The 24,495-nt window shown below is 40.5% G+C and overlaps 1 protein-coding gene across 2 annotated transcripts in view; it reads left to right on the forward strand.

The window, feature by feature from the left end:
- The window catches only part of FHIP2A (FHF complex subunit HOOK interacting protein 2A), a 37,903-nt gene extending 20,529 nt beyond the window's left edge, over positions 1-17,374 (forward strand). Inside the window, exons 5-16 of one of the 2 annotated variants that reach the window (XM_049645833.1) lie at positions 235-534; positions 749-945; positions 2,220-2,334; positions 2,851-2,927; positions 3,014-3,206; positions 3,686-3,855; positions 4,246-4,389; positions 5,258-5,348; positions 8,384-8,527; positions 13,034-13,174; positions 13,818-13,921; positions 14,019-17,374. In XM_049645833.1, the coding sequence (XP_049501790.1) occupies positions 235-534; positions 749-945; positions 2,220-2,334; positions 2,851-2,927; positions 3,014-3,206; positions 3,686-3,855; positions 4,246-4,389; positions 5,258-5,348; positions 8,384-8,527; positions 13,034-13,174; positions 13,818-13,921; positions 14,019-14,124 (1,782 nt within the window). In that variant the 3' untranslated portion in view covers positions 14,125-17,374. The remainder of the gene's footprint in view (positions 1-234; positions 535-748; positions 946-2,219; positions 2,335-2,850; positions 2,928-3,013; positions 3,207-3,685; positions 3,856-4,245; positions 4,390-5,257; positions 5,349-8,383; positions 8,528-13,033; positions 13,175-13,817; positions 13,922-14,018) is intronic. The other variant, XM_049645834.1, reaches the window with a different exon arrangement.
- Positions 17,375-24,495: the final 7,121 nt, after the last annotated feature.

Genomic DNA, 24,495 nt, shown 5'->3' on the forward strand with positions numbered 1-24,495 from the left:
TAAAATAAGTAAGTAAAATAAAACATTTAAAACACAGTTTGTTGAAGTCTGAGTATTTTCATTTGTTCTAACACTTCTTCTATCTGTTGCTACGTTGGCTAGACTTTATGTTAATTATAGAATTGTAATTCTGTAGAATTATAGGATGTTAATTACAGAAAAACCAATAAAAATGTGACTTCTGTTTTATAAGTGTTTTGAAAGGAATCTTACAGAACATGTATTCTTTTTCAGAATAAGTTGAAATCACTGGCTTCCAAAGGAACACCAGATGTAATTTCAGAAGACACATCGAAAGGTCAAGGTCAGGATTCCTTGTCAACAGACACGGGACAGTCGTGTCAGCCAGAGGAACTGTCTGGTGCCACGGGGCTGGAGCACACAGAGTTAGATGATGAGCCTCCTCACCAGCTAGACGACCTGTCCACGAGCCTGGATAATCTCACCGTCACCTCACTACCGGAGGCCACCGTCATCCGTCCCAACCAGGATTACAACTTAGTGAATTCCCTGTTAAATCTTACTAGAAGTCCCGTGAGTCTCCTTTACTCTTCCCCCCCCACCCCCCACCCCACATCCTGATCACAGTTACATGCGTTTGAAATAGAAAAAAAATATATATATACATATATAGAGATCCTTATTTTCGTGTAAAACATTAAATCTATTTAAGTTGAATTTTTTCCAGGCAACTTGCCTCACATACGTCTAATTCAAAAATTGAAGGGGTGTGTGTTCTTCCCATCAGGATGGCCGAATAGCTGTGAAAGCCTGCGAGGGCTTGATGTTGTTAGTAAGTCTGCCGGAGCCTGCGGCCGCCAGGTGCCTCACACAGAGCACTTGCTTGTGCGAACTGCTGACCGACAGACTCGCCTCGCTGTACAAGGCCCTACCTCAGTCAGTGGATCCGCTAGATATCGAGACCGTGGAGGCAATTAACTGGGGGTGAGCACCGTTATTGTGTTTTCCCCTAGACGTGGCTTCTTCCACCTACACTTTCAAGTTCACTTCTGTTGGCAGTGACATAAACGTTTAGTTTTGGAAAGAGGGACATTACTTGCGATCATTAAATGGGATTATGTTCGGAGACCCATTTTAAATTTGTTACCAATCAGGAATGAGTTGGTATGGGAACAATACAGCTGCTGCGTATTTTTCCATTATACTGATCAATTAAGACCTTAATTACATTAAAACCAATAACTGTATCTGATTTTTTTTTTCCCTCCAAAAGACAGAACATCCTTTTATAAATACTTGCTGCAGCCTCTAGGGGAGTCTCATGTTTGGTTTATATGGACTCTCCCCTCCTCCCTTATTTTTTTACCCCCTTTACCTGTCTTTTGGGCCCCCCCCCCCGATTCTCATTGTTAGATGTGATCATCACAGAACATTTATAAGTTTATAAAGCAGTTTGAGGAAAATTGCCCCTAATCCCATCATCTATAAGCAGCCTAATATTTTAGTATAATAACCTGTTATAATTTTTCTGTGTATTTTTAACTCTTCCTTGGTTTTTACCTGTCTTTTTTTTTTTTTTTTTTTCACTTTTTAAAATATTTATTTGAGAGAGAGAGAGCAAGTGTGAGCAAGGTAGGGGCAGAGGGAGAGGGCAAGAAAATCCCAAGCAGGCTCCGTACTCAGCTGACCCCCACGTGGGCCTCCATCCTGTGACCCTGGGGCCATGACCTAAGCCGAAATCAAGAATTGGGACGCTCAACAAACTGAGCTCTCCAGACCCCCCCTACTTGTCTTTTCCCCCTGATATTCTGCCAACATCCGTAGGGCAGACCCATGGGTTTACTTTACTACTGTGTTGCAAGGCAGGAAGAGAAGCAGGCTGCTTGTTTCTTTTTGCACACCTTCCTTTACCTTCCTTTTCTTCCATCCCAGCGGCTGAGAACCTCAGACACTTCATTCCTGCCACTTGGTCGTATTTATGGCGGAAGCATGAGGAGCCGTCTGTGTGTTTTTTTCCTCCACAGCTGCGTTCTTGTTAGTCTCTCTCTTTCCACTTAATGAGTGAAATTATTTACAACTTTTGATTTAAAAGGTTTTCTTTTCCCCTCGGCTTTCTTTAGTCATCCGGCGTCGCCTGTGTAAATATATCTTACTGTGTAAGTTCATTCACATACCTTTATCTTTCCATATGTACTGAACTGGATGAATGCTTTCAGATAACTTTGGACTAAGCATTTCTCTCCCATGTCTCCCTACAGCTTGGACTCATACAGTCATAAAGAAGATGCTTCAGCATTTCCAGGAAAACGAGCCTTAATTTCATTTCTTTCCTGGTTTGATTATTGTGATCAACTCATAAAGGAAGCACAAAAGGTGTGAATTTTTTTTTGTTATTTATTGATAATTTTTAAATGTAAATGTCTATTTTAGGATAGCACAGTAAAATAAATACAAACAAATAAAAAAACATGTGCGTGCGTGTGTGTGTGCGTGTGTGTGCGTGAGTGTGTGTGTGTGTTGCCACTCTGGAATAAATCACAGCTCAAGCTCTGACCTTATATGTCTTTAAGTATTACAGTGGAAAGCTTCATAAGGTGACATCAACCTCCCACCATTTCAACTCCTTGGGGAGATGCTAATACTGTAATGTGATTGGGATAATATTTTTGTCCTATCTGTCTTGTTCTTGGAAATTTAGATGAAATGTAAAGGACCAAGTAGCTAACATCTAAGCCAGGTTTATGTGCCATCAACAAGATGGTCAATAGGCAAGTTTGTTTTTCCACATTAATTCAGATGGAGGGTGCAGACTGGCTTGTCGATGTTACAGATTAATCTCTCTTTCCCATGAAAACAAAAGAAGATAATGATGCTCCTCCTATATTCTAGACTGCTGCTGTTGCTCTTGCCAAAGCTGTTCATGAAAGATTTTTTATTGGCATTATGGAACCTCAGTTGATGCAAACGTGAGTGGCCCTTTTCCATTAAAAAAAGAAAACGTTGCTATGTTCATGTTATTTTTGCCCACTAATTACCTGTTTGTTATGCCCAGTTCTGAGATGGGTATTCTGACATCAACTGCCCTGCTCCACCGCATTGTTCGGCAAGTAACCTCTGACGTTCTGCTTCAAGAAATGGTGTTTTTTATCCTTGGAGAACAGAGGGAACCAGAAACTCTGGCCGAAATTAGCAGACACCCTTTAAGACATAGGTTAATAGAACATTGTGATCACATATCTGATGAGGTATGCTATGTAATGATTTAGAATTGGACTTCCATTCTTGGAAATATGACTTTAATGTACTTGTGATGCTTTGAGTGCAGCCTCTTCACGTGGCTTTAAAAATTGAAAGCATGCGGGGCGCCTGGGTGGCTCAGTGGGTTAATCTTGGTTTTGGCTCAGGTCACGATCTCACCGTTTGTGAGTTCGAGCTCTGCATCAGGCTCTGTGCTAACAGTGCAGAGCCTGCTTTAGATTCTCTCTCTCTCTGTCTCTCTCTCTCTCTCTCTCTGTCTCTCTCTCTCTCTCTCTCTCTCTCTCTTTCCCTCTGCCCTTCCCTGGCTCGTGTGCTCTCGCTCTCTCTCAAAATAAATACATAAACTTCAAAAAATGATTTAAAAATACACCAGTAAATAAAAATTGAAAGCATGACTCACAGGATGGCAAGAAGAATAATGTATTTAGACATATTTCTCAGCCTTTATTATCATTTTTGGTTTCAGATAAGCATAATGACATTAAGAATGTTCGAACATCTCTTACAAAAACCCAATGAGCACATTCTTTACAACTTGGTCCTAAGAAACCTAGAAGAAAGAAATTATACTGAATATAAGCCTGTGTGTCCAGAAGATAAAGATGTGGTGGAAAACGGATTGATAGCAGGAGCCGTGTAAGTTCCCATCTAACTCTGCAAGTTCAGCATCTTATATTGAATCCCAATTTTCTCTCTCCTCCTACTTCTCTCCCTTATTCATAAAAAAACAAAAAAAAACCTCTTACCGTTTATAAGATTTTCAAAAATAAAGTTTAGATGCCATGATAGCACCATCCCTTTAAGTCACAAGTGGTATTCATTAAACCTAACAAAATCAACGCGTTCTTGAGTTTGATGTGCATGTAAGATACTAATATCCCTATAAAATGTAATTGTCTTACTGGTAAAGTTATGTAATGTTTTCTAAGACATTAGAAAAGAGAATGGTAGACCATCTTCTGGTTTAGAAAATGTACTAAAATTTCGTCTTTTTTTTTTTTTAATACATCATTAAATTAAACATAGAGATCTCGAAGAAGACCCCTTATTTACTGACATTTCACCAGATAACACTCTTTCAAATCAAGAGTGGCTTAGTTCTTCACCTCCTGCTACTCCAGACCACCCCAAAAATGATGGGAAAACCGAAGTCCATAAAATTGTAAACAGGTGAGTTGCCATGTAAATGTGACTTACATTTCTTTTGCTTGGTTTTATAACCTATGATAGCTCTGTTCTTAGGTTGTTCTAGTGATATATTGTGAATTCAATTTTCCCTTCTTTTATCTAAAGATTATATCAGCTTTTTGTCATGTTTATGTAGCAAGTGACAGCCTAGGGGCAACAGTCAATAGCAGAAGAGAAGAGCTGTCTGAATATAGAAACAAAAACAATAGTGGTTAGGTAAACCTTCAGAGTACCCTACTTTGTTTTAATAACAATCATTGTAAGTAATTCCCAGTTGGAACAACAGGGGGAATTTCCGGTTTGACAGATTGTACTTAGTACACGTGAACTGACCTACACTAAGCCTAGGACTCTACCTTTTTGGTAACTGTGGTTTTTACTTTTTTTTTAAGTGCGCTTTCTGTGGCGATGTTCTCTTTCTGCCTTTGCAGTGCTGTCACTGCTATGCCTGGTTCTGGCAGGTGACTTTAGAGAGATTGCCTGTGGCTCAAGATGTAAAATTAGGGTGCATAAAAATCTTCGGTTCAATTACTTCGAAGCTGGTTTCCTGAGATGAGCAGATAACGGCGGTCTCTCATTGTGCTGTAATGTAGAAAGAAGTTGTCGTCTTAGGCTTCCTTCTACTTTAAGTGAAATGAGTGATTTTTAAATAAAACCTTTGAGATAATGAAAGCGTAATCAGTAAAACCGATTCAAGATTAAGTACTTATGCCTATGTCATTTTGTTTTTCGGGTTTCCATTTGCATCAGTGTTTGGCTAAACTGAAGATATCACTTGATAGTTTAAGACATAAAGATACTGAATTGTCAGAGTATTTATGTTAACTGCTTGTGGCTTTTTTCGTTGAAGTTTTCTCTGTCTGGTACCCGATGAAGCAAAATCATCCTACCATGTCGAGGGCACTGGATATGACACCTACCTCCGAGATGCTCATAGGCAGGTAAGTGAGGTAGTTATTTTTGGACATGAAATCTAGTAAGAGTGTACATACACACCTTGTCCTGTTACCCACAGTCATTTCTCCAGAGGTTTCCCTTTCTCTGCAAGACCTGAACTCCCTCTGCGACATTAACTTCCGGCAGGTGACCTTACTATGCCTTTTACTCACTGTGTCTCTGTCCCAAGATTTCTTTCTTTATGTTTGCTTCCCTCCCCCCCCCTCCCCCCTCCTTTTCCCCAATTACCCCGATGCTCGTTTCCTGACACCCCCCCCCCCCCCCCCCCCCCCCCCCTTCTCTTTCCCCCCCCCCACCGTCCCCACCCTTCTCTTTCTCTCCCCCCTCTCCCCTTCCCCTATGTCTCCCTCCCCCAACTTTCCCCTTCTCCTGTGTCTTCCTCTCCCCCCCACTTTCCCCTTCCCCTCTATCTATCACCCCTCCTTCCTTTTCTTTTCTTTCTATACTTCAAATTGTATCTCCCCCCAATACTCTTCCCTGCTGATCCAAAACATAACTTCTAAATGTTTCTACCACCCACCCTTGCTCTCAATCCACAGGCACTGCCCTGACCCCCTCTCCACCTCTGTTCTCACCCACACCGTTATTTATTTACAAGTGCCGCCCCCTCATGCCCTGCCCCTGTGCGGGATTTCTCTGCCTGTCTGGAAGGACTCTCTCAGAGGTCATCTGTGAAGAAGTGAACTAAACAGCCTTCTGTCAGTCTTCTTCCCTCTCTGGCGTTTCACAGAATTCCCGGTTTTGAAAAGTCTCAAGTCAGAACAATACACATTTAATTTTCATTTAAATCCTTGAGATTGAAGTGTGCTGTTATGTATAATTAATTTGCATGCACCTATAGTTAATTCACAGTACTTTAAGCCTGAATGCAAGTCCACATTACTGCTTGAGTAACTAGAGTAATTCTGTAGCTAGTGATGTGGAGAACAAAGGCAAAAGAAACACAGAAAAAAAAGTAAACTCCCTTACTAGCCCATCGGCAAGTCCTTGAGACAGGCAGAGTGACCTTCCTCTAGGAATCCAGCTGCCTTGATGTTGACCCTTTGCTAGGGGCAAAAGGCAGTCTCAGCTTAACATCATCCCAACCTCTAGGATCCTGTAAGTCTTCTATAAAAATCCTTGTAGAAACTTCCTTTATCTCTGCCCCCCAAGAATATATGTTAGCAATCATCCTCCAAATATATGGCCCGCTAATATATATCTGAAGGGTCTCATGACTAAACTTTTACTCTTAGACAGTAGTAAATGACCTTTTCCTAACAACAGCTAGCCCCCCTCAAGGTCCTGGAAACCTTGCTTCCAAATTCCTTAGAGACTTAACGCTGTCCCTGACCCCCTCCCAACTTGAAAGTATAGAATCAGTCACTCCTCATAACCCCAGTGCAGTCTTTCTGCCCACAGGTCCTGTCCCCATGCGTTAATAGAACCACCTCTTTGTACCAAAGATGTCTCAAGAATTCTTCTTGACTGTTTGCTCCTGAACCCCAGTATTTCACATCAAGCTAGCACTTTCATGAACGAGAAAGTAAAGGCAATACAATAGTGGTCCCAACCTCAGTAGTCTCCCCTGGAAGTTTAAACTGCTTTTATTCTTTCTGTGAAGTTTCATTTCCATTTTCTACAAATGCACTTATTAGGATTATTTCAGAAGTGCTAGAAAACAGATGAGAGATAAACAATTTTTAAACTATTGCTGTCTAGGTCAGAATTTCAGATATGTTAATGGAAAAATGCTTAATTAAATATTGGTGAGTGGTTAAGGATAGAAAATGGTCTGTTGAAAGCCAAATCAGTTAAAACTCACAATATACTGAAGAAGCTGGCTTTTTGGTGGTTTTAAATATGTTTTTCTTTTAAAGATCAAAGTTAGTGCTTCATGGTGAGGACATGTTTTGTTTCAAATTCAGGTAATTTCCAAACTAGAGATGTCAAAGTAATGTCGCTTTATTGAATAAGGAGAATCTGAAAAGTGAAAGAATGGGGAAGAAAACTATGCTCTAAATGTCTTTTGTTTAAACTTAAGTAAATTGTATATTGGGGAAGACTTTTCAAATTTTTTTTTATTATGTGAGATCTTATGCTTATGAAAATCCATGTTGTTTATCCCAGTGGTAAACTGAGGAGTGAAGGGCCAGTTCCTTATTATTTCCAGCCTATTTACCAGCACTTTGGTAAAAAGGTGAAAAGAAAAAACATAAACTACCAGCCCTGATTATTTTATGTTCAACAGACATAACAGTTACTCAGTTAAATGCAATAAAGGTTTTTGTTTTTTTTTTTTAATTTTTCTTAATGTTTATTTATTTTTGAGAGAGAGACAGACAGACACAGAACGTGAGGCGGGGAGGGGCAGAGAGAGAGGGAGACAGAATCGGAAGCAGGTTCCAGGCTCTGAGCTGTCCGCCCGACGCCGGGCTCTAACCCACGAGCTGGGAGATAATGACCTTAGCAGAAGTCAGATGCATAACCGACTGAGCCACCCAGGCGCCCCCAATAAAGGTGTCTAAACGCTTACTCTGGGTTTTGAGCTCCTTTTCACTGCGAGGGTAGCAAACCATTTGCGGAGCACGCTCCACGCAGCACTGATGTGTCCTGTGACAGCGCGCCCCCTGTAGGTGCGCCATGGGAAAGCCAAGCCTGCCTTCTCCGACAACGTACATCTGTTCATCCGTTTGCATGCAACGTTTCCAAATCAATTTGAAAATGTGGCTAGGACTTACTGTGCTTTTTAAATATTCTCTAAATCTGTGATTAAAAATAAGTAAAGAGTTACGTTCCTCTAAAGGAAAACACATGCTATTTATTCATCAGCATATGTTGGTACAGGTGTTAGAGTCTTACCTGTGCTTCTAGTGAGGGTGTTGTTACCCAAGTCATCTCTCCCTCCCTCTCCCATGGGCGCCTCACAGGGAACGCTGGGCACGCAGGTGGATATTTACATGCCTCTGTGAGGAATACTTTCTATTTAATCTCCATTTGTTTCGGTTTGTTCTTTAATGATGCAAATGCTTTTCCCTAGTTCCGGGACTACTGTGCTATCTGCTTAAGATGGGAGTGGCCTGGGTCTCCAAAAGCATTGGAAAAGTGCAATTTAGAAGCTACTTTCTTTGAAGGTCATTTTTTGAAAGTTTTATTTGACAGAATGGGAAGAATTCTCGATCAGGTAATAAGCTTTAAAATATTAATTGTCATATTGTTTTGTTACTATTCACCGTGGATTCATCTCTAGTCTTAGTTTAGATCTTTAATAAAGTAGTTCTGTTTTCGTGAAGCTCAGCTGGCAACAACCAGTGCGTTTCGGATGCATTTGTTATGTTCAAAGCCTTCATTTGGCCTGACGGCTGTTGTCAAATTCTATATTTCCCTTCTCATTATAGGCTGTTGTCTTAATATCCTTAACACATTTTGGAGGTGATTAGAGTGCTTTCCTTTTACGATGAACTTAGAAAGCCTTTTAGTATAGTTAGTACAGATACAGATTGAGTCAACCTTCAATTCAGAAGACCTTAAATGTCATTTCAAATTGAATCTCCAGCACTCTGGTCTCATTAACATTACGGAACAATATTAGATGAATCCGCTTCCTCAGACAAAGGACTTAGGAATAAGACTCATTTTCAGAAGGGGGAGGTGAAATAAAAAAGGTAAATTTACTTATTCCAAGGTAGATAAAAAAACTACCATCCTCTGGTCTGTTGCTCTGTGTGTCTCACTGACAGCCAGGAGAAATGAATTTGGGATTATGGAACCCCTCCCTCCCTCCCTCCCTCCGTCCCTCCCTCCTTCTGTCCCTCCCTCCTTGAAAAATGAACAAAGTGAGGATGCAGCTTTGAAATGCCTTACACTCTGGGATGTACGCTTGAAATGAAACCACCTGGCATGGTACTTGCCTTAACACAGAAATTGACTTCACCAATTTGGAACTAATTTAAAATTGTATATTAAAGTAGTTGTTCTTTTTCAGCATTTTAGTTAAATATTTATGTGAGCAGAGGGAGTTAATAAAAGAAATTTACTCCATAGGCAGGCTGTCCTCAATAACCAGAAAGCCAAATAAAGAAATTATAATTTAAGAAGTATTTCACTGGGTTCCGCTTCAGACAGGACTGTTTCTGGTAGTAATCAGTAAAGAGATAGAGTAAGTCCTTTTTTCTTTTAACCTCTTGATAGCAAGTGCTGTATTTCTCGGGTTTGGTGGGTCGGTTGTTCAGTCCAGATCTGGTGGGTGTGCTGTTTGCATGATGGCTGCGTAAGCCTCTTGGGTAGCAAGCAGGGTTTATCAGTTCGTTGTGGTGTTTGAGCTGGTTTGCTAGGCTTTCTCTGGATCTTGGGTATTTTTCCCTTTAGTTTGCAGAGTGCCGATATAAAAGGGAATTCGGAGACAAAATATCCTGAAATGCTGCAGAGTTTTTCTTATTTCAGCGGGTCGCACGTCACGGTGCAGAATCGGTTCATCCACCCTGTCTCCACCATTCTTCCGTAACCCTGAATGATAGGCAGGACAGACTTCTGCTGGAATTTTGTCAGGGAGGAATCCCTAGTTTCAGTTCGTGTGACTTAAGCTCCTACGCTGCGGGGCACGGCCTCAAGCCTTTTGTCTTTAAACGCGCGGTTTTTCCAAGCCTTTTTTGGTAAGAACATGATGCAGTCAGATCTCAGAGATAATCATGAGCCCCGGCGTGCCAAGCGCGCTTGGTTTCGTTTCATTTTCTTTCTTTTTTGAATGTGTTTTCGCTGAGGGTGATGTTTGCTTGTAATTTTCTTAGTGTACATTTCTGCTAGGGCGGGGCTTACCAGTCTGGGATTAAACATTGACTGCAGCTAATTCGTAAAGTAGCTAGTTTCTGCATGTTCAATTACACTCAAGTATTGTTGGTACTATTGTATTGTCACAATGTTAATTTTTATAAAGTACTCTATAACACATTTAGTACCGTTTGTGATGATTTTATAAAGATAGCAAAATGCCGAGGTCCATGAGCGGAACGTAAAGAACACCCGAATGTAGGGAGGCTCAGCTTCTCTCTGCCCTGACAGGGAAGGGTTTCGTCTTGGGTAACTGAGCCACGTGTCACATTTCCTTCTTCTAAGGGGAAGCTGGTATTATTTGCCATCACCTCCTACTTAGATTTGCTTGTAAAAACTGAATGAAAAAAACAATTTAATCCTTTAAAAAATACAAAGCCTTGTTAAATACACGAGTTTTTAGAAGTTTCAGAGGCTATTAAATTATTGAGATAGAGGCTGCCTGGGTGGCTCAGTCGGCTGAGTGTCCGACTCTTGATTTCAGCTCAGATCATGATCTCACGGTTCTAAAGATTGGACCCAAGCTCAGGCTCAGGGCAGAACCTGCTTGCAATTCTCTCTCCCTCTCTCTGTGCCACTGCCCCACTCATGCCCGCTCCTTCATGCTCGCTCTCTCAAAATAAATAAGTAAACTTTAAAAATAAAGAGAAGTAAAAATTTAAATAAGAAAACTTTAAACTTGACTAAACAGTATTGTTTTGGTTGTCGGTAAATTTAGCCTTTTATTTTTTTAATTTTATTTAATTTAAAATTATTTAATTTTAATTTTTAAAGGTTTATTTATTTTGAAGGAGAGAGTGTGAGCAGAGGTGGGGCAGAGAGAGAGGGAGAGAGACAATCCCAAGCAGACTCCACACTCCACGCAGAGCCCCACGTACGGCCCGACTTGGGGCTTGATCTCCCGACCTCAGCCAATATCAGGAATTGGATGCTTAACCGACTGACCCACCTAGGCGCCCCAGTTTATCCTTTTAGTAGAAGGGTGGAGACTGAGTTTGCTGGTAACCTCAGTATGCCGCCTTTCTTTCTTTTTTCTTTTTTTGTCATCAGTAGGCTTTTAAGTCCAAAGTGTATTGTCCTAAAATTCCAGCTTTGTATGTAACGTGAGCGCAAAGATGCACCAAGCCCATTTGACCTGTCAGAAAAATCTGGCCAGCTTTCATTTCAGGTGAATGCTGTACAAAGTAGAAAAGAGGTCCAAAATAGGTATAAACACTTCTACTAACCCAAAAAAGGGATATTTGTATTAAAGAAAAAAGGCCAACTTGTTTTAAAGTTACTACCATTGTGAAGTAGAGACCATTTCAGAGGTAAGTTTCTATGTAGCTGAGATTTGTTTTCATTTTCACGTTAAAATATAATCTCAGTCAGCCTTAAATGTCTTAAACAACGTAGGACATAGGTTCTTGTTCAAACAAAGCTAAAAACCAAAGTAACACCTTATGAAGAAAATACAAAGTTTAAGTGGCAATTTCTATCCTTGCCGAAAGCCAAATTTTGACTTCTTTATTTAAGCTCCTATAAATGGAAGAATTTGTGACCTAAAAACCTGAACTACCTGAAACAAGTCACATCCCAAACTGTACTTAAGTTGTCTTTTAAGGGATTTTGTTCACATGCTTTACAAATGCATTCTTCTAAGGATTTGCAAAAATGTTTCTTTTGTGCCTCAAACACAATTTAATGGGAGTTCATTGTTCCTTATGAATTGAGTCCTGGAGGCTGTTCTGTTGCAGATATTATCAAGTCGGAGAATATGCTTTCCAAACTCCCCTTCCGTAGGAATTGTACCTCCCTTCGTTTATCTTGCTCGAGGCCGAGTTGTGAATAAGAGAGACTTAGGGATGGTTTTCTGCCCTTTCAGAAAATCCATGTTCGTGGATCTCGTGTTTAAAAACAAAAATGGTACAGTTGGACTCACAACACAGGACTTGAGGTCTTTTTTCACGCGAAGGCACCTTTGCTGTCTTCTGGCACTGTGCCCTCACATTCGTTGTCCTCCGAATGCCAGATGTTCCCTTCTTAGTTGGTGTTCCTTGTGTCAGGCGCTTAGCGTCCGCTCAGTGAATGGGAGCGAAACAGGCAGAGTCCACGGTTAACATTCACTCGTCCTGAATCCCTTTTCCTTTCCCCGGGCTCGGCATGTGTCCCTCGCTCGCCCCCAGCCCTCCCACGGAAGCCAGTTTTGTCTCAGCCACTCAGTTTCCTTTGGCTGCCTAGAAGGAAACTGGAAGGAGCAAGACTTCTGTTGAAAGTTCTAGAGACGGTAACAGCAACCATTTTTGTACAGTGTGCCCTTTTCTTTGATTTTGATGCACTTTGTAAAGCACCTCCAAGCCATTTTCCATGAGGAGGAAACAGATTAAAAATTTTAAAAAATCGAATTCAAGTAAAATTGTGATGCTACGTATAAAAAATGGATGAGGAACTGTACACGGATGTATAATTATTTGGGGAGAGTTAATGCTCTTGTGATAAAGGAGATGATCCTTGTCTGTAATCACCGTTTTGAACCTTCTCATTCGCTGTGAGGCTTCTGGTGGTCATTTCTGTCCCCAAATACTTCCCTTCTGCCCAGAAGGTTCTGGGCTGGTGATGCATAGGACTTTATTTTATTGTGTACAGGCTCTTGATCATTGGTGGTAGTTGAGTAATCTAAAAGATGAAGAGTATCACTTCTAAAATGAGCCTACCGTATTTTAAAAGATCTTAATGACTGTTTTCATTGGAGGGAGGAATAAGATGGGATATTTTCCTTTCTTGAAAAGACCAATTGAAATGGTGAATGAAGTGCTCAGGTATACATACATGTATAAACAATGTCAAATGTCTTTGTTTGTTTTTTTTTTTTACCTCTCCACAGCCGTATGATGTAAATTTACAAGTCACTTCCGTGTTATCTAGACTTTCTCTCTTCCCTCATCCACACATACACGAGTACCTTTTGGATCCTTATGTAAACCTTGCTTCTGGCTGTAGGTCCCTCTTCTCCGTAATCGTCAGGGTGAGTTCCTAGTTTTGTTATATTCTCTAGGATTGGCAAACCTGTCCAGTTAACATCTGGATGATTAATAGACGCGGTCAACATGTCCATTAACATTACTTATCATTGTATGTCGTTAGTGTCACATGATGGAAAAGATTTTACATCTGCCGTCTAGAAGTCGTTGCTGTACGATGGTGTGTGGAGGAAAAAAGAGAGTTTATTCTTTTCAATAATACATGTAACTTTTTTAAAATTTTTAAATTTTTCTTTTAAAGTTTGTTTATTTTGAGAGAGAGAGAGAGAGAGAGAGCATGAGCCAGGGAGGGGCAGAGAGAGAGAGAATGGGAGAATCCCTAGCGGACTCTGTGCTCTCAGTGCAGAGCCCGACGACGTAGGGCTCAGTCTCACGAACTGAGAGACCATGACCTGAGCCAAAATCAAGAGTCGGATGCTCAACCGACTGAGCCACCCAGGGGCCCCATATGTAACTTTTATATTTTAGGGAACAGATAGGACTCCTTTGCCAAAGACGGTTATGTGAATAGTGAGAGGTGACGTTTTTCATTTAGTAATAGGAAATCGAGTAATAGGCAATTTTTTAATCCTGAAAAACCCTAGGTAGTTGACCCCAAGAACCCAGTTCATTTTGTCTCTGATGCAGGTTGTTGGAGACCTCATGGTTAGAATCCAGCGTATTCAAGACTTTACTCCCAAGCTTCTGTTAGTCAGAAAGCGATTGCTTGGTTTGGAACCTGAAGGCCCTATGTAAGCCAGTGTTTTACATGTTTTTATCTAAAAATTTCACCAAAACTTCATCATCTGCCGGTACGATTTGATTGCTTGCTTGCTTTCCTTTCCCCAGTATTGACCACATCACATTGCTGGAGGGTGTGATCGTGCTAGAGGAGTTCTGTAAGGAGCTGGCGGCCATCGCATTTGTGAAATACCACGCTTCCTCCACCCCGTAAATAGCATCCTCCAAAGAACAGAGGGAGCAGAACTGCAGTACGCGTTTCATCAAAAAAAGACTCAGCTGCACCCAGCCGAGAGGATAAAAAAGCCTTTTTAAATGAAGCACTGCTATAAGTTGGACAGAACCTTTAAGAACACATGGAGTGGACATTCTTAGTAAAATGTTGTATAATGTTGTTTTCATTGGCGTTACCGTGATGGTTCTCTATATGAGGTGGCACATCCTTGAATCCAGGATACAATCAAAGGAACTTCAGGAAATAAGCATCTCTAATGCCTGTGTGAAAAGCTGCAAAATTTCTGATGTCACGACTTTGAAGATATTTCTGTTATTTTAATATCCTTTTAGGTAGCAAGGCATTTTGACTCTGGGACTCAAATGCTTCTATTCTTTTGGATTAATAAGTAGCAACAAAACAAAACAAAACTAATTTTATAACTTTTTAAGGTCAGAATTCTTATCAAACAAAATATGAAAAATAAAAAAACTGTAGATGAGAAAAAATACAATTCAGGAACCATCGAGTGAGTTGAGTTAATATTAGGAGATAAAAATGTGTAGGGCACCATTAACTTTCCTCAGCTTTTCTAAGAATAACAATTTAATATGATGAAGAAATTCTTGATTAATATAATATATATATTTTTTAAAGAAACGTTCTTTTACTCTTTTGTGCACATAGCCATGTTAGCGATTGATTTTCACGTATGGGTCCCAGTGTATTTAAACTGTGTCATGTTTGCAACAATGTTGAATTTGTGCTCACCATTGGTAATGTTTGCTAAAATAGTATTTTTTAGGCTAATTAACATACATTGGGCTGAGAACTTTTTTTTTTCCTTCTATCTATCCCTCTCTGAAAGTTGCTTTATAAAATTGCTTTGTAATTTGATTTCTTATTGAACTACATAGGTGGGAACTGACTGATAACTCTTAGGCAGCAATCAAAATGCCAGTGGCCTCCTCAGTGTTTACATTTATTTTTTCATTTTGTTCAGTCTCTCGCTTTAAATGATTCTAAAGAGATTTCAAAAGAAAACCAGCGTGTCCTGTTTACATGTGAAAGAATTTGGGTAAATTGGGTATATATGAAGGACCAGTTCAGGAAGGCTGCGCTGTGCACAGCATGCTTATACTTGATTTACAAAATGGTGTTTGCTAATCCGCTTTCTGTTCTTTTAAGTGATGCTTATCACTCAAATACGGCTTTTAATTTCCTCTTCTTGCTCTCCTCCTCCTCTTCCTGAAATGTTAAGCAGCAGCACTTTGCTCTTTATCTTTCTATTTACTGATACTTTGAGGGAGTGGACTGTCAGGCTTCCCAGCCTGGAAGGAGCTGTCCCTGCTCCTTGTAACAAGTTGTTTCATGGAGCACGTTTGCATACATAATATCACGTGGCATGTGCATCCAAGCATGTTTTACCCCTACTGCTAATTTTGTTGTATTTGTGTTTCTGATTTATTTTCTAGTTAGTTTTGGCTATTTATTAAGAGCAGAATATCAAAAGATTACGAATATTCTTGGCTCTAGAATGCTTACCCCTGTTAAACCGAGAAGACGACATTTCTAATTTAATGCAGATCTTTGTTAGCTCAGTCTAAGCACATTTATTAAGCAAAACAAGGAAGAGCAAAAGTGGGAGATAGTCACTTTGTGCATGATTTTCTTCAAATGATTTTTTAATGATGGGAAAGCGTTGTTCAGTTCCCTGTGTTTATTGATCAGCCCACGCGAAGGAACACTGCAGCATCTCTGTTTTTAGACATAGTTGTAGTCTACTTTGATGTAGGTTTATTGAAAATAAGGCATGAAGAGATACTAGATATTTCTTGATGTTTTCATAGTGTTCAGTGGATGTAATAGCGAGGCTATTACCTCTAAAGCCAAATACTACTTTATTCTTGATTTCACAATGGGACCTTATAGCGAATATATGACACCAAGCTCAGAAAAGCTTTAACTCGTGTGTGTGTGTGTGTGTGTGTTGCTTCTTAAAACATAATTGTTTTCCTAAGTTATTGTAATGATTTTGATCTGTAGTCAGCTAAAGCTTAAGGTGTAAGTTGTCTCTCTCCTACGTTTCTTTTCCTTCTTTCTTCTTGGTATTTAGTTCAGACAGACCTCGAGCCAGCCAGTTCTCCCAGGGAGCTGGATTTGTCAGTGAAACAATGTGCTACGTTCCTAGTCTTTTTCGTACTGTCTTGTGGAAGCCAAATATCTCTGTTACTCAGTGCTTGCAAACCAGTGACTCAAATGCACTGTGCTGGGCGGAAAGTACCGCCTTCACAGCCGATCGCCGTAGCAGGTTCCAAGCCGAACATTAGTCTTGCTTCATATCAATAGGAATGGGTGTGCACGTTTTCTTTTAACCTTCTAACAGGAGAGTCTTTGATTTCACTTTTAGTAATGAGCCACGTTCTTTACTTGATAGAACTCAGATTTGTCCTTAGGCAGTTATCACGTAGTACTCCCATTATAACTCTGTAACGTTTTCATAATGTGTCTGTGCAATATGGAAGCTGTGAGAGGGTTCATAGCTCTTTGGTTTAATTGTACATTATGTGTGTGTACATGTGTACATATATATATGTGTGTGTGTGTATATATATATATATATATATATATATAAAAGGACCAAAATCCTTAGCTTGCTTACACTGTTGCTAGTGTAAAGATTGTTACACTTCATTTTACAGGGCACAAATTATGGAATTACTTTGTAATTCAGGGTGACATATTTCCATAAATTATTGCATTAATATATAACTACCATTTAATTATGAAGTTCACAGGCATTGACAAGTTGCAGTGAAGTGAAAAAACAACAAGTTATATGGTAGTTATATTTTGGGTTTTACAATTAATCAAAATATGCATGTCATTGAGACACTCGATGTGTTAAAACATGATAGATAATCATATTTCTGGGCCCTGTAAAAATAGTGTTACTGCAATGCTCTGTTTGGCCTCCTGCCTTGTTTACATTAAACAAAGGATATTTGGTAAATTTTTCTATCAAACATTGTGTAGGTTACTGACAGTGTTACCATGGCCTGGAATTCTTGGGCCACCTATGAAGAAAAAGTCTTCAGATGGTGATCGTGTACCTACTATCTCTTCAAAAGGAGGTTGTGATCAAGTTCAACTTTTTGTGCTGATGATGCATGCAGGACTAAGAGGGATAATCTAAAAATAAATAATGTAATTTAAGCAAAGTGTCTTATATTTTTATAGAATTCTAATTGAAAACATTTTATTCACTGATAAGTCTGAAACAATCACTCGTAACACACAAAAGGATATGACACATGTTGGGGCGCCTGGCTGGCTAAATCAGTGGAGGATGTGACTCTCGATCTCAAGGTGATGAGTTCAAGCCCCACACTGGGCGTAGAGCTCTCTTACACGCACGCGCGCGCGCGTGCGCACACACACACACACACACACACACACACACACACCAGTTAATGGGTCACTATAGCATTGATTCCTAGGAGAGAACAAGAAGGGATAGAATCAGAATGTTTGAGGAGGGGGAATGTATAGCTTGAAAAATCCCCCCCAAGTGTATATCCTCCACCCAGCTCCTTGGTAATCACGTCTGCAAAGGAAGGGATGTTTATACAAGTCTTAGAGAAACAATTCATTATAAGTAATCTTAATATATTTGTAACACATATAAAAACTTTTTCCCTGACATCTGAGACCATTAGACTCTAGGCTTGTTCCATCCGTTTGAATTTTTGCCAAATTGCTGCAGTTGGAAACTGAAAGAAACGTGTACTACACGGCACAGCCAGCGAGAGAAAAATGGGATTATTAATCCCACCTACCCAGGATTCTTTGTAGCCAATGTTACTGAAAACAGTTTTAGAAGGACACAGAGAGGATAGCAGGTTGAGTGGATGTAGTAAGGTAAGTTTAGGCATCGAAGACTTGAAACTACCCTCCTTGCTTTGAGCTGCTTTAAAGGAAAACCGCATTTGAGGAATGCACAATCCAATCCCTAGACCAAAAACCTGGTTCAGACTGCCATTCATTAAGAAATTTGCAGTGTTTCATCTGGAAAACTTATCTCAAGGAACTTTAAAGAATTCATGTAAAATTGTTCAAGTTGAAATTTTATAGGAGTGACTCAAACTCTTTATCAGGAAAAAAGTGAGCAGGTAGAAGCAGCCAATGCATGAAAGTTTGATGCCGAAGGAGCCATGGATGGAAGAAATGGAAGAACTTTTAGTTGCGGGGACATTGTTTCTCATGGCCCTCGCTCTTAGGAAGCTGGCTTTTGATTTTACTTGATCTATACCCCACTATCCATATCAGGGACACTCACCTAAGTCTGTTTCACATACACTCACTCCTCGTACGGTTTGTTGTGTGCGTTAGAGGTTTTTTATAACAGCATTTCTAAACAGGTATCAGAAATGTGATGTCATCAAGACCAAAACGATAAATTGGTTTATTCGATACATATTTGTTGAGAACATGTCATGAGCCACATTGTAAGGTGCCAGGAAAACAAGAAGAAGCAATTTCTGCCCTTAGGAAGTCACAGTCACAGATGAGGGCTCATTGTGCTTCAACAAATAAATTCCAACACACATCGGTGAAGGTCGTCAGAGAAATAGTACCCAACTGTTGTGAGAGCACAGGGAGAAGGATGTAGTGTTAACTCTTGAACAACACCAGAGTGTTAGGGATGCTGATCTCCAACCACCAGCCCCGCCCCCGCCCAACACACAAAGTCAAAACTTTGTATATAATGTTTGACCCCCCAAAACTTAACTACTAATAGCCTATTGTTGACTGGAAGCCTTACCAATAACGAAAATTGTCAATAACATGTATTTTGTATGTTATGTGTGTGATATACTGTATTGTCTCAATAAAGTAGGCTAGAGAAAAGAAAATTACTGAGAAAATCATAAAGAAGAGAGAGTACGTTTTCAGTACTGCACTATATAAAAAAAAAAAAAATCCGCATGAAAGTGAACATTGTGCTGTTCAAGCCTGTGTTGTTCAAGGGTCGACTGTAGTGTTGCAGATCATCTAAAGGGAAAATCTAAAACTAAAGTCTTGACCGAATCATATTCTTACTTGGACCTAGAGATGTGCTGGATATTCTGAGAACTCATGACCATAAAGTCAAGTCAGCAAGAAACGGAACATGGGTCTGTTTCCTGTGATGTTTACTGCCATTAGCTGTTTCACCTTACCTTTCTTATTTTGAGATTGGTATACAGCACCAGCCCACACAATTGTGCTTTCGGGCCCATAATTTCTCAGGTGATGACCAGTAATAAACTGTTCTGATTTAAATGATCTCTTTCCAGAACTATTCTAGACGGAGAAGGCAAAAAGTCCATTGAAATATTAAAACCAAAAGATTTAAGTAGGCTTAAAAAAATGACCCGAACATGAGGCATAAGATTTGGTTGAGTAAAAAAACCACACTCTTCTCCTTGCTTGAACACACTGCTCCCTTGATCCCCATTCTTTACTGGGCACAAGGTGGCTACATATCCCACTGAGAAGCAGTTGGGGTTGATGGACACAGGAGAGGTGAATTCAGAAGCCACATGCTGGATATGTGTGAAGAGACAGAATGTGTAAACCCTCACTGGTTCTCAGTTCAATACTCCCTTCCAATCCTGACATTCAAGCCCGAGGTCAGGCTGCAAGGCAGGACAACCCAGGGGTCGTACCTGCCAGGGAGCAACATGAAGAGCCCTGACCTGTTGCCGTTCCCATGTCAGTCTTCATGGGGTAGCCTAATCTCCCAAGGGTGAATCTGAGGAACTGAAGGAAATACAGCACGCTTCATAGTTTTATAGTATGATCTTATTCTTCACTCTCGCTAGACTAGTCAGTATATATATCAAGGAACCCACAGAAATTCTCTTTTAAAAAAGGTAGGGGAGGGGGCGTTAGGTAATAATTCTCTTGACTCTTGATGACTAACAAGATCCTGACATGAAAGTAGGACCCAGGGGGACTGCCAGAAACTCAAGCACCACCATGGGGTACTTTGCTCTCAGCTGAGGAGATGAAGGCAAGGAAAGAAGGAAGACATCCTTTGACATCTGTAGCTGCTAGTTTCATAATGGTACCCATGTTGTTAGGTGCGTGCATTCGCATGGCAGGGTGGTCATTCCATGAATTCTTAAGAAAACATTTAATTCCGGGGCGCCTGGATGGCGCAGTCGGTTAAGCGTCCGACTTCAGCCAGGTCACGATCTCGCGGTCCGTGAGTTCGAGCCCCGCGTCAGGCTCTGGGCTGATGGCTCGGAGCCTGGAGCCTGTTTCCGATTCTGTGTCTCCCTCTCTCTCTGCCCCTCCCCCGTTCATGCTCTGTCTCTCTCTGTCCCAAAAATAAATAAAAAACGTTGAAAAAAAAAATTAAAAAAAAAAAAAAAAAGAAAACGTTTAATTCCAATAAGGTGCCAAAGCCTTCAGGGATAACATTTAGGTTAGAGGATCCAAACAAGGCAAGAACACATTCTGGGTATAGCAGACCACTGTTTCTCGAAACACATTTTTAAGGTTGAGAACTCTAACCTGAATTGCAAGCTGGAAGAGTTAGGTGTAGTTCCGAAAAAAAGCAAGTGACACGCCCAGCCTGTGAGACTAGGAAAGACAAAGCAAAGGCATTTCCAAGTCTGTGACTGCCTTAGGCCTGTAATTTATGAGTAAGGAATCATAAAATCAATTTCACTGTAATGCAGACAGATGAGACGGCATACAAATTCACTACGGTCTGGATGAAGTTGTATTTCAAAGCCCTGAAGATGAGATTCATTTATGTAATAACACGAGAAATGTATTTCTCATGCCCCTCACAAATGGAATAGCATGTTGGGTTTTAATTGATTAGACTTCCCCAGAGAACCATGTACTGAAGATTTCTAGAGGGAAACAAATTAGCCATTCCTTAAACATTATTCTTCTGTGTTTAAAATACGCTTTCCTTCTTAAATCTCTTTTTCCCCGTTCCTCCTATCAACAAGGTAGCAAGTCACAGAGCATTTTATGGCTCTGAAATCTCTGTTGCCTGCTTCAATTATTTGAGTGCCCTACAATCTTTATTTCCGTTCTGTTTTAGAAACTATTAGACAATAGATCATCTTTTATTTCAGTTGAATCGGTAGTGGGCTCCCACAGAAATGGCAGTGGAGGAGAGAACATCTACTTTTAGGATATAAATATTAACCCAATAGTCCAGGTACCTTTGGGCTCCTTGACAACAAAGAGCTTCCATTTTATAAAGACTTGCATTTTCCCTAAAATGATCCAATGTGGTGCAGCTATAAGTATATCTTTCCCTGAGAATACTGTTCACAAAAGCACATGACTCATTGGAACTTGGGTTCAAAACCACATCCTAAAAATAATAAGAGCTGTAAATGCAAATGTGCGTAGCAATTTCGGGATGTTTTTCTTGGGAACTTGACATTGAAATAAAAATAATTTTGCAGTTCTTAATGGTTGGAGTCTTTTCATGCATAGCGTATAACATAATTGATATTCATTGAGTTGAGTATTTCGAAGAAAAAGCTGATATATATCTTGCCAAGTAGTGTTGCTCATTTATTATCATTTTTTATTTCAATAGAAAGAAAAAGATGAAGGAAATGTAATTAATTTGACACAGATAATTCTGGGCTGAGCATTTCACTATCAACACCATTTTGAGGCCATTCTTTGTCCTCATACAGTGTGCCACTGCTATGCTTTCTGATACAAGAACATTGTATTTTGGTCTTTCTTCCAGTGAACTATGTGATCACGCATTCGGTTAAAGCCATTAACTCCTTAGAACAGAGATCCTCACTATTCGCCTTTTTTTGGTTAAGAAAGATGTTGGACAGCTGTAAATGCTGACTTTTTCTACCGGTTTCCAGATTACATTTGGAAAGACTTTCCAAGTTTCTCAGATTCTGTACTATATTTTTTTTTATCTGCAAACGCTTCAGAAATCCCCACATCACCATGGAAGCTGATCCCTGCCTGTTACCATGATTAAAAAAGAAGAAAGTATTTCACAGGCATTACTTATATTCATCAGGCCATGGACAGCAAGAACTACTCCACTTAACACAAACACAGAGCTCTGCCCTCCTGACTTTCCCAAACGATCCTGCTTCGAGTGGAAAAAAACGTTCTAGCTAGACACAGAAAACATTCATCGAGTACTATGTTCATAAATGTTGAGGTCTGAGGTCCAAAATGGATTGTTTGTCCCAGGATTACAGTAACATTATCCGTGAAACTCAACCGATGTTTACTAAAATCCTGTCTGGCTATGACAAGAGGGGGGAATTTCAAGAAAGCACCTCTCTTTGAGAGGATTGCTTTTTAAAGTAGAGGGGATAAGGCAACTTCTGTGCAGGTTATTGAGCCGTCGCCCCCCAGTTCCAAATCGACTCTTCTAAATTCTGTTTTATGATGCTGGGCTAGGATCCCACAAGCCAGATTTCTCCTTTACTAGCTGGCTTTCTACTAGGTTTGGTTGCTATGAGTTTCTATAGTGAGAAGGGGACACAGGAGGAGGGGAAGAAGAATTTCTTTGAGTCGGCTTGCTGCTTTTCACCTGTCACCTCAGCACTGGGTTTGGAGCAGCTGGTCTCAGCCTCTGTATTCTTTTTAATTTTTTTAAGTTAAAAAAATTTTTTTTAATGTTTATGTATTTTTGACAGAGAGACAGAGCATGAGTGAGGGAGGGGCAGAGAGAGAGGGAGACACAGAATCTGAAGCAGGCTCCAGGCTCCGAGCTGTCAGCACAGAGCCCAATGTGGGGCTTGAACTCACAGACTGAGAGATCATGACCTGAGCCGAAGTCGGATGCTCAACCGACTAAGGTACCCAGGCGCCCCTTTTTTAAGTTTTTTAAAGTGTATTTATTTATTTTGAGAGAGAGCACGCACAAGCAGGGAAGAGGCAGAGAGAAGAAGAGACAGAATCCCAAGCAGGCTCTGTGTCATCAACTCAGAGCCCAATGTGGGACTCGAACCCATGAACTGTGAGATCAAGACCTGAGCTGAGATCAAGAGTCAGACGCTTAACTGGTTGTGCCACCCAGGCACCCCCCAGGCGCCCCCAAGCCTGTGTAGTCTTTAAGCTCTCCCAGAGGCAGCATGGCAACCCTCTGGTGGGGGGCCTGAGCCCCAGCTTGCCAGAGCTTCCTTCACACTTCCAGGTCTGTAACCCCTGATTCTTCCTTTTGCTATCTCAGCCCCGGGTTCCTGCTTCGTGGGTTAGTATTTCTGGGTGAACTCAGTAAATGACCCTGGGCCTGGGTGGCTCAGTCTGTTAAGCATCTGAATTCAGCTCAGGTCATGATCTCACAGTTTGTGAGTTCCAACCCCATGTAGGGCTCTGTGCTGAGAGCTCATAGCCTGGAGCCCGCTTCAGATTCTGTGTCTCCCTCTCTCTCTGCCCCTTCCCCCTCTCACACTCTATCTCTGTCTCTCTCTCAAAAAATAAACATTAGAAAAAATAAAAAAATAAATACATTCCCTCTGATGAAATGCCTATGACATAGTTTCTATTTTCCTGACAGGACCCATCTCAGTGGAAGCTTCTTCCATTATTAACCCCAGCCTAGGGAGGATAGTCTCCACAGAACTTTCAAGGATCCCTCATTAATATCTTTCTTAATCCTTTGGTGAGGACATTGTGACCTGGACCCTATCAGGAGATATGGTTGAGTATTCATGCCCCACATAAATCCACATTCCTATCTCCCTACATCTTTGTAGTCGTTCTCTTCATTATACCAGGAAACTATGGCATCTCAACTCATTGGCTGTAGGCCACTCATGAGTATATATTTCATTGAATCAACCAAGAAAACCCCCAGGGCCACTTCCAACCAGGTGAACTAACACATTAAATCCAAATTCAGAGAAGTATATCCAAGTCCGTACATTTGGTCTGATTGAATGTTCTATTTTATCTTCATTGGACTCCCAATAAAGTTCCCAGTAAAGTTACACCCCACCTCATCCCATACTGTCCTCTTTGGAAGCAAGTCACTATGCAGAGCCCATACTTTTCTTTTTAAAAGTAAACTCTACCCCCCAGTGTGGGGCTCGAACTCATGACCCCGACATCAAGAGTGCTGTGTTCCACTGATTGAGACAGCCAGGTACCCCCAGAGCCCATACTTAAGAACTGGGGAGTTATACTCTATCTTCTTGAGGCTGGAGAGGCTGTTATAAATGATTTGGAATTCTTCCCTAAGGAAAATTTGTATCCCCATCTTCCATTTATTTATTCAAGTGTTTATATCAACATCAACTCTTGGATATTTAGTTTATACTTTGGGTTATAATCCAATACAGCTTCATTGGTTTTGTGGCCTAA

This window comes from Panthera uncia, chromosome D2 (assembly GCF_023721935.1).
Source record: "Panthera uncia isolate 11264 chromosome D2, Puncia_PCG_1.0, whole genome shotgun sequence".
Taxonomy (NCBI): domain Eukaryota; kingdom Metazoa; phylum Chordata; class Mammalia; order Carnivora; family Felidae; genus Panthera; species Panthera uncia.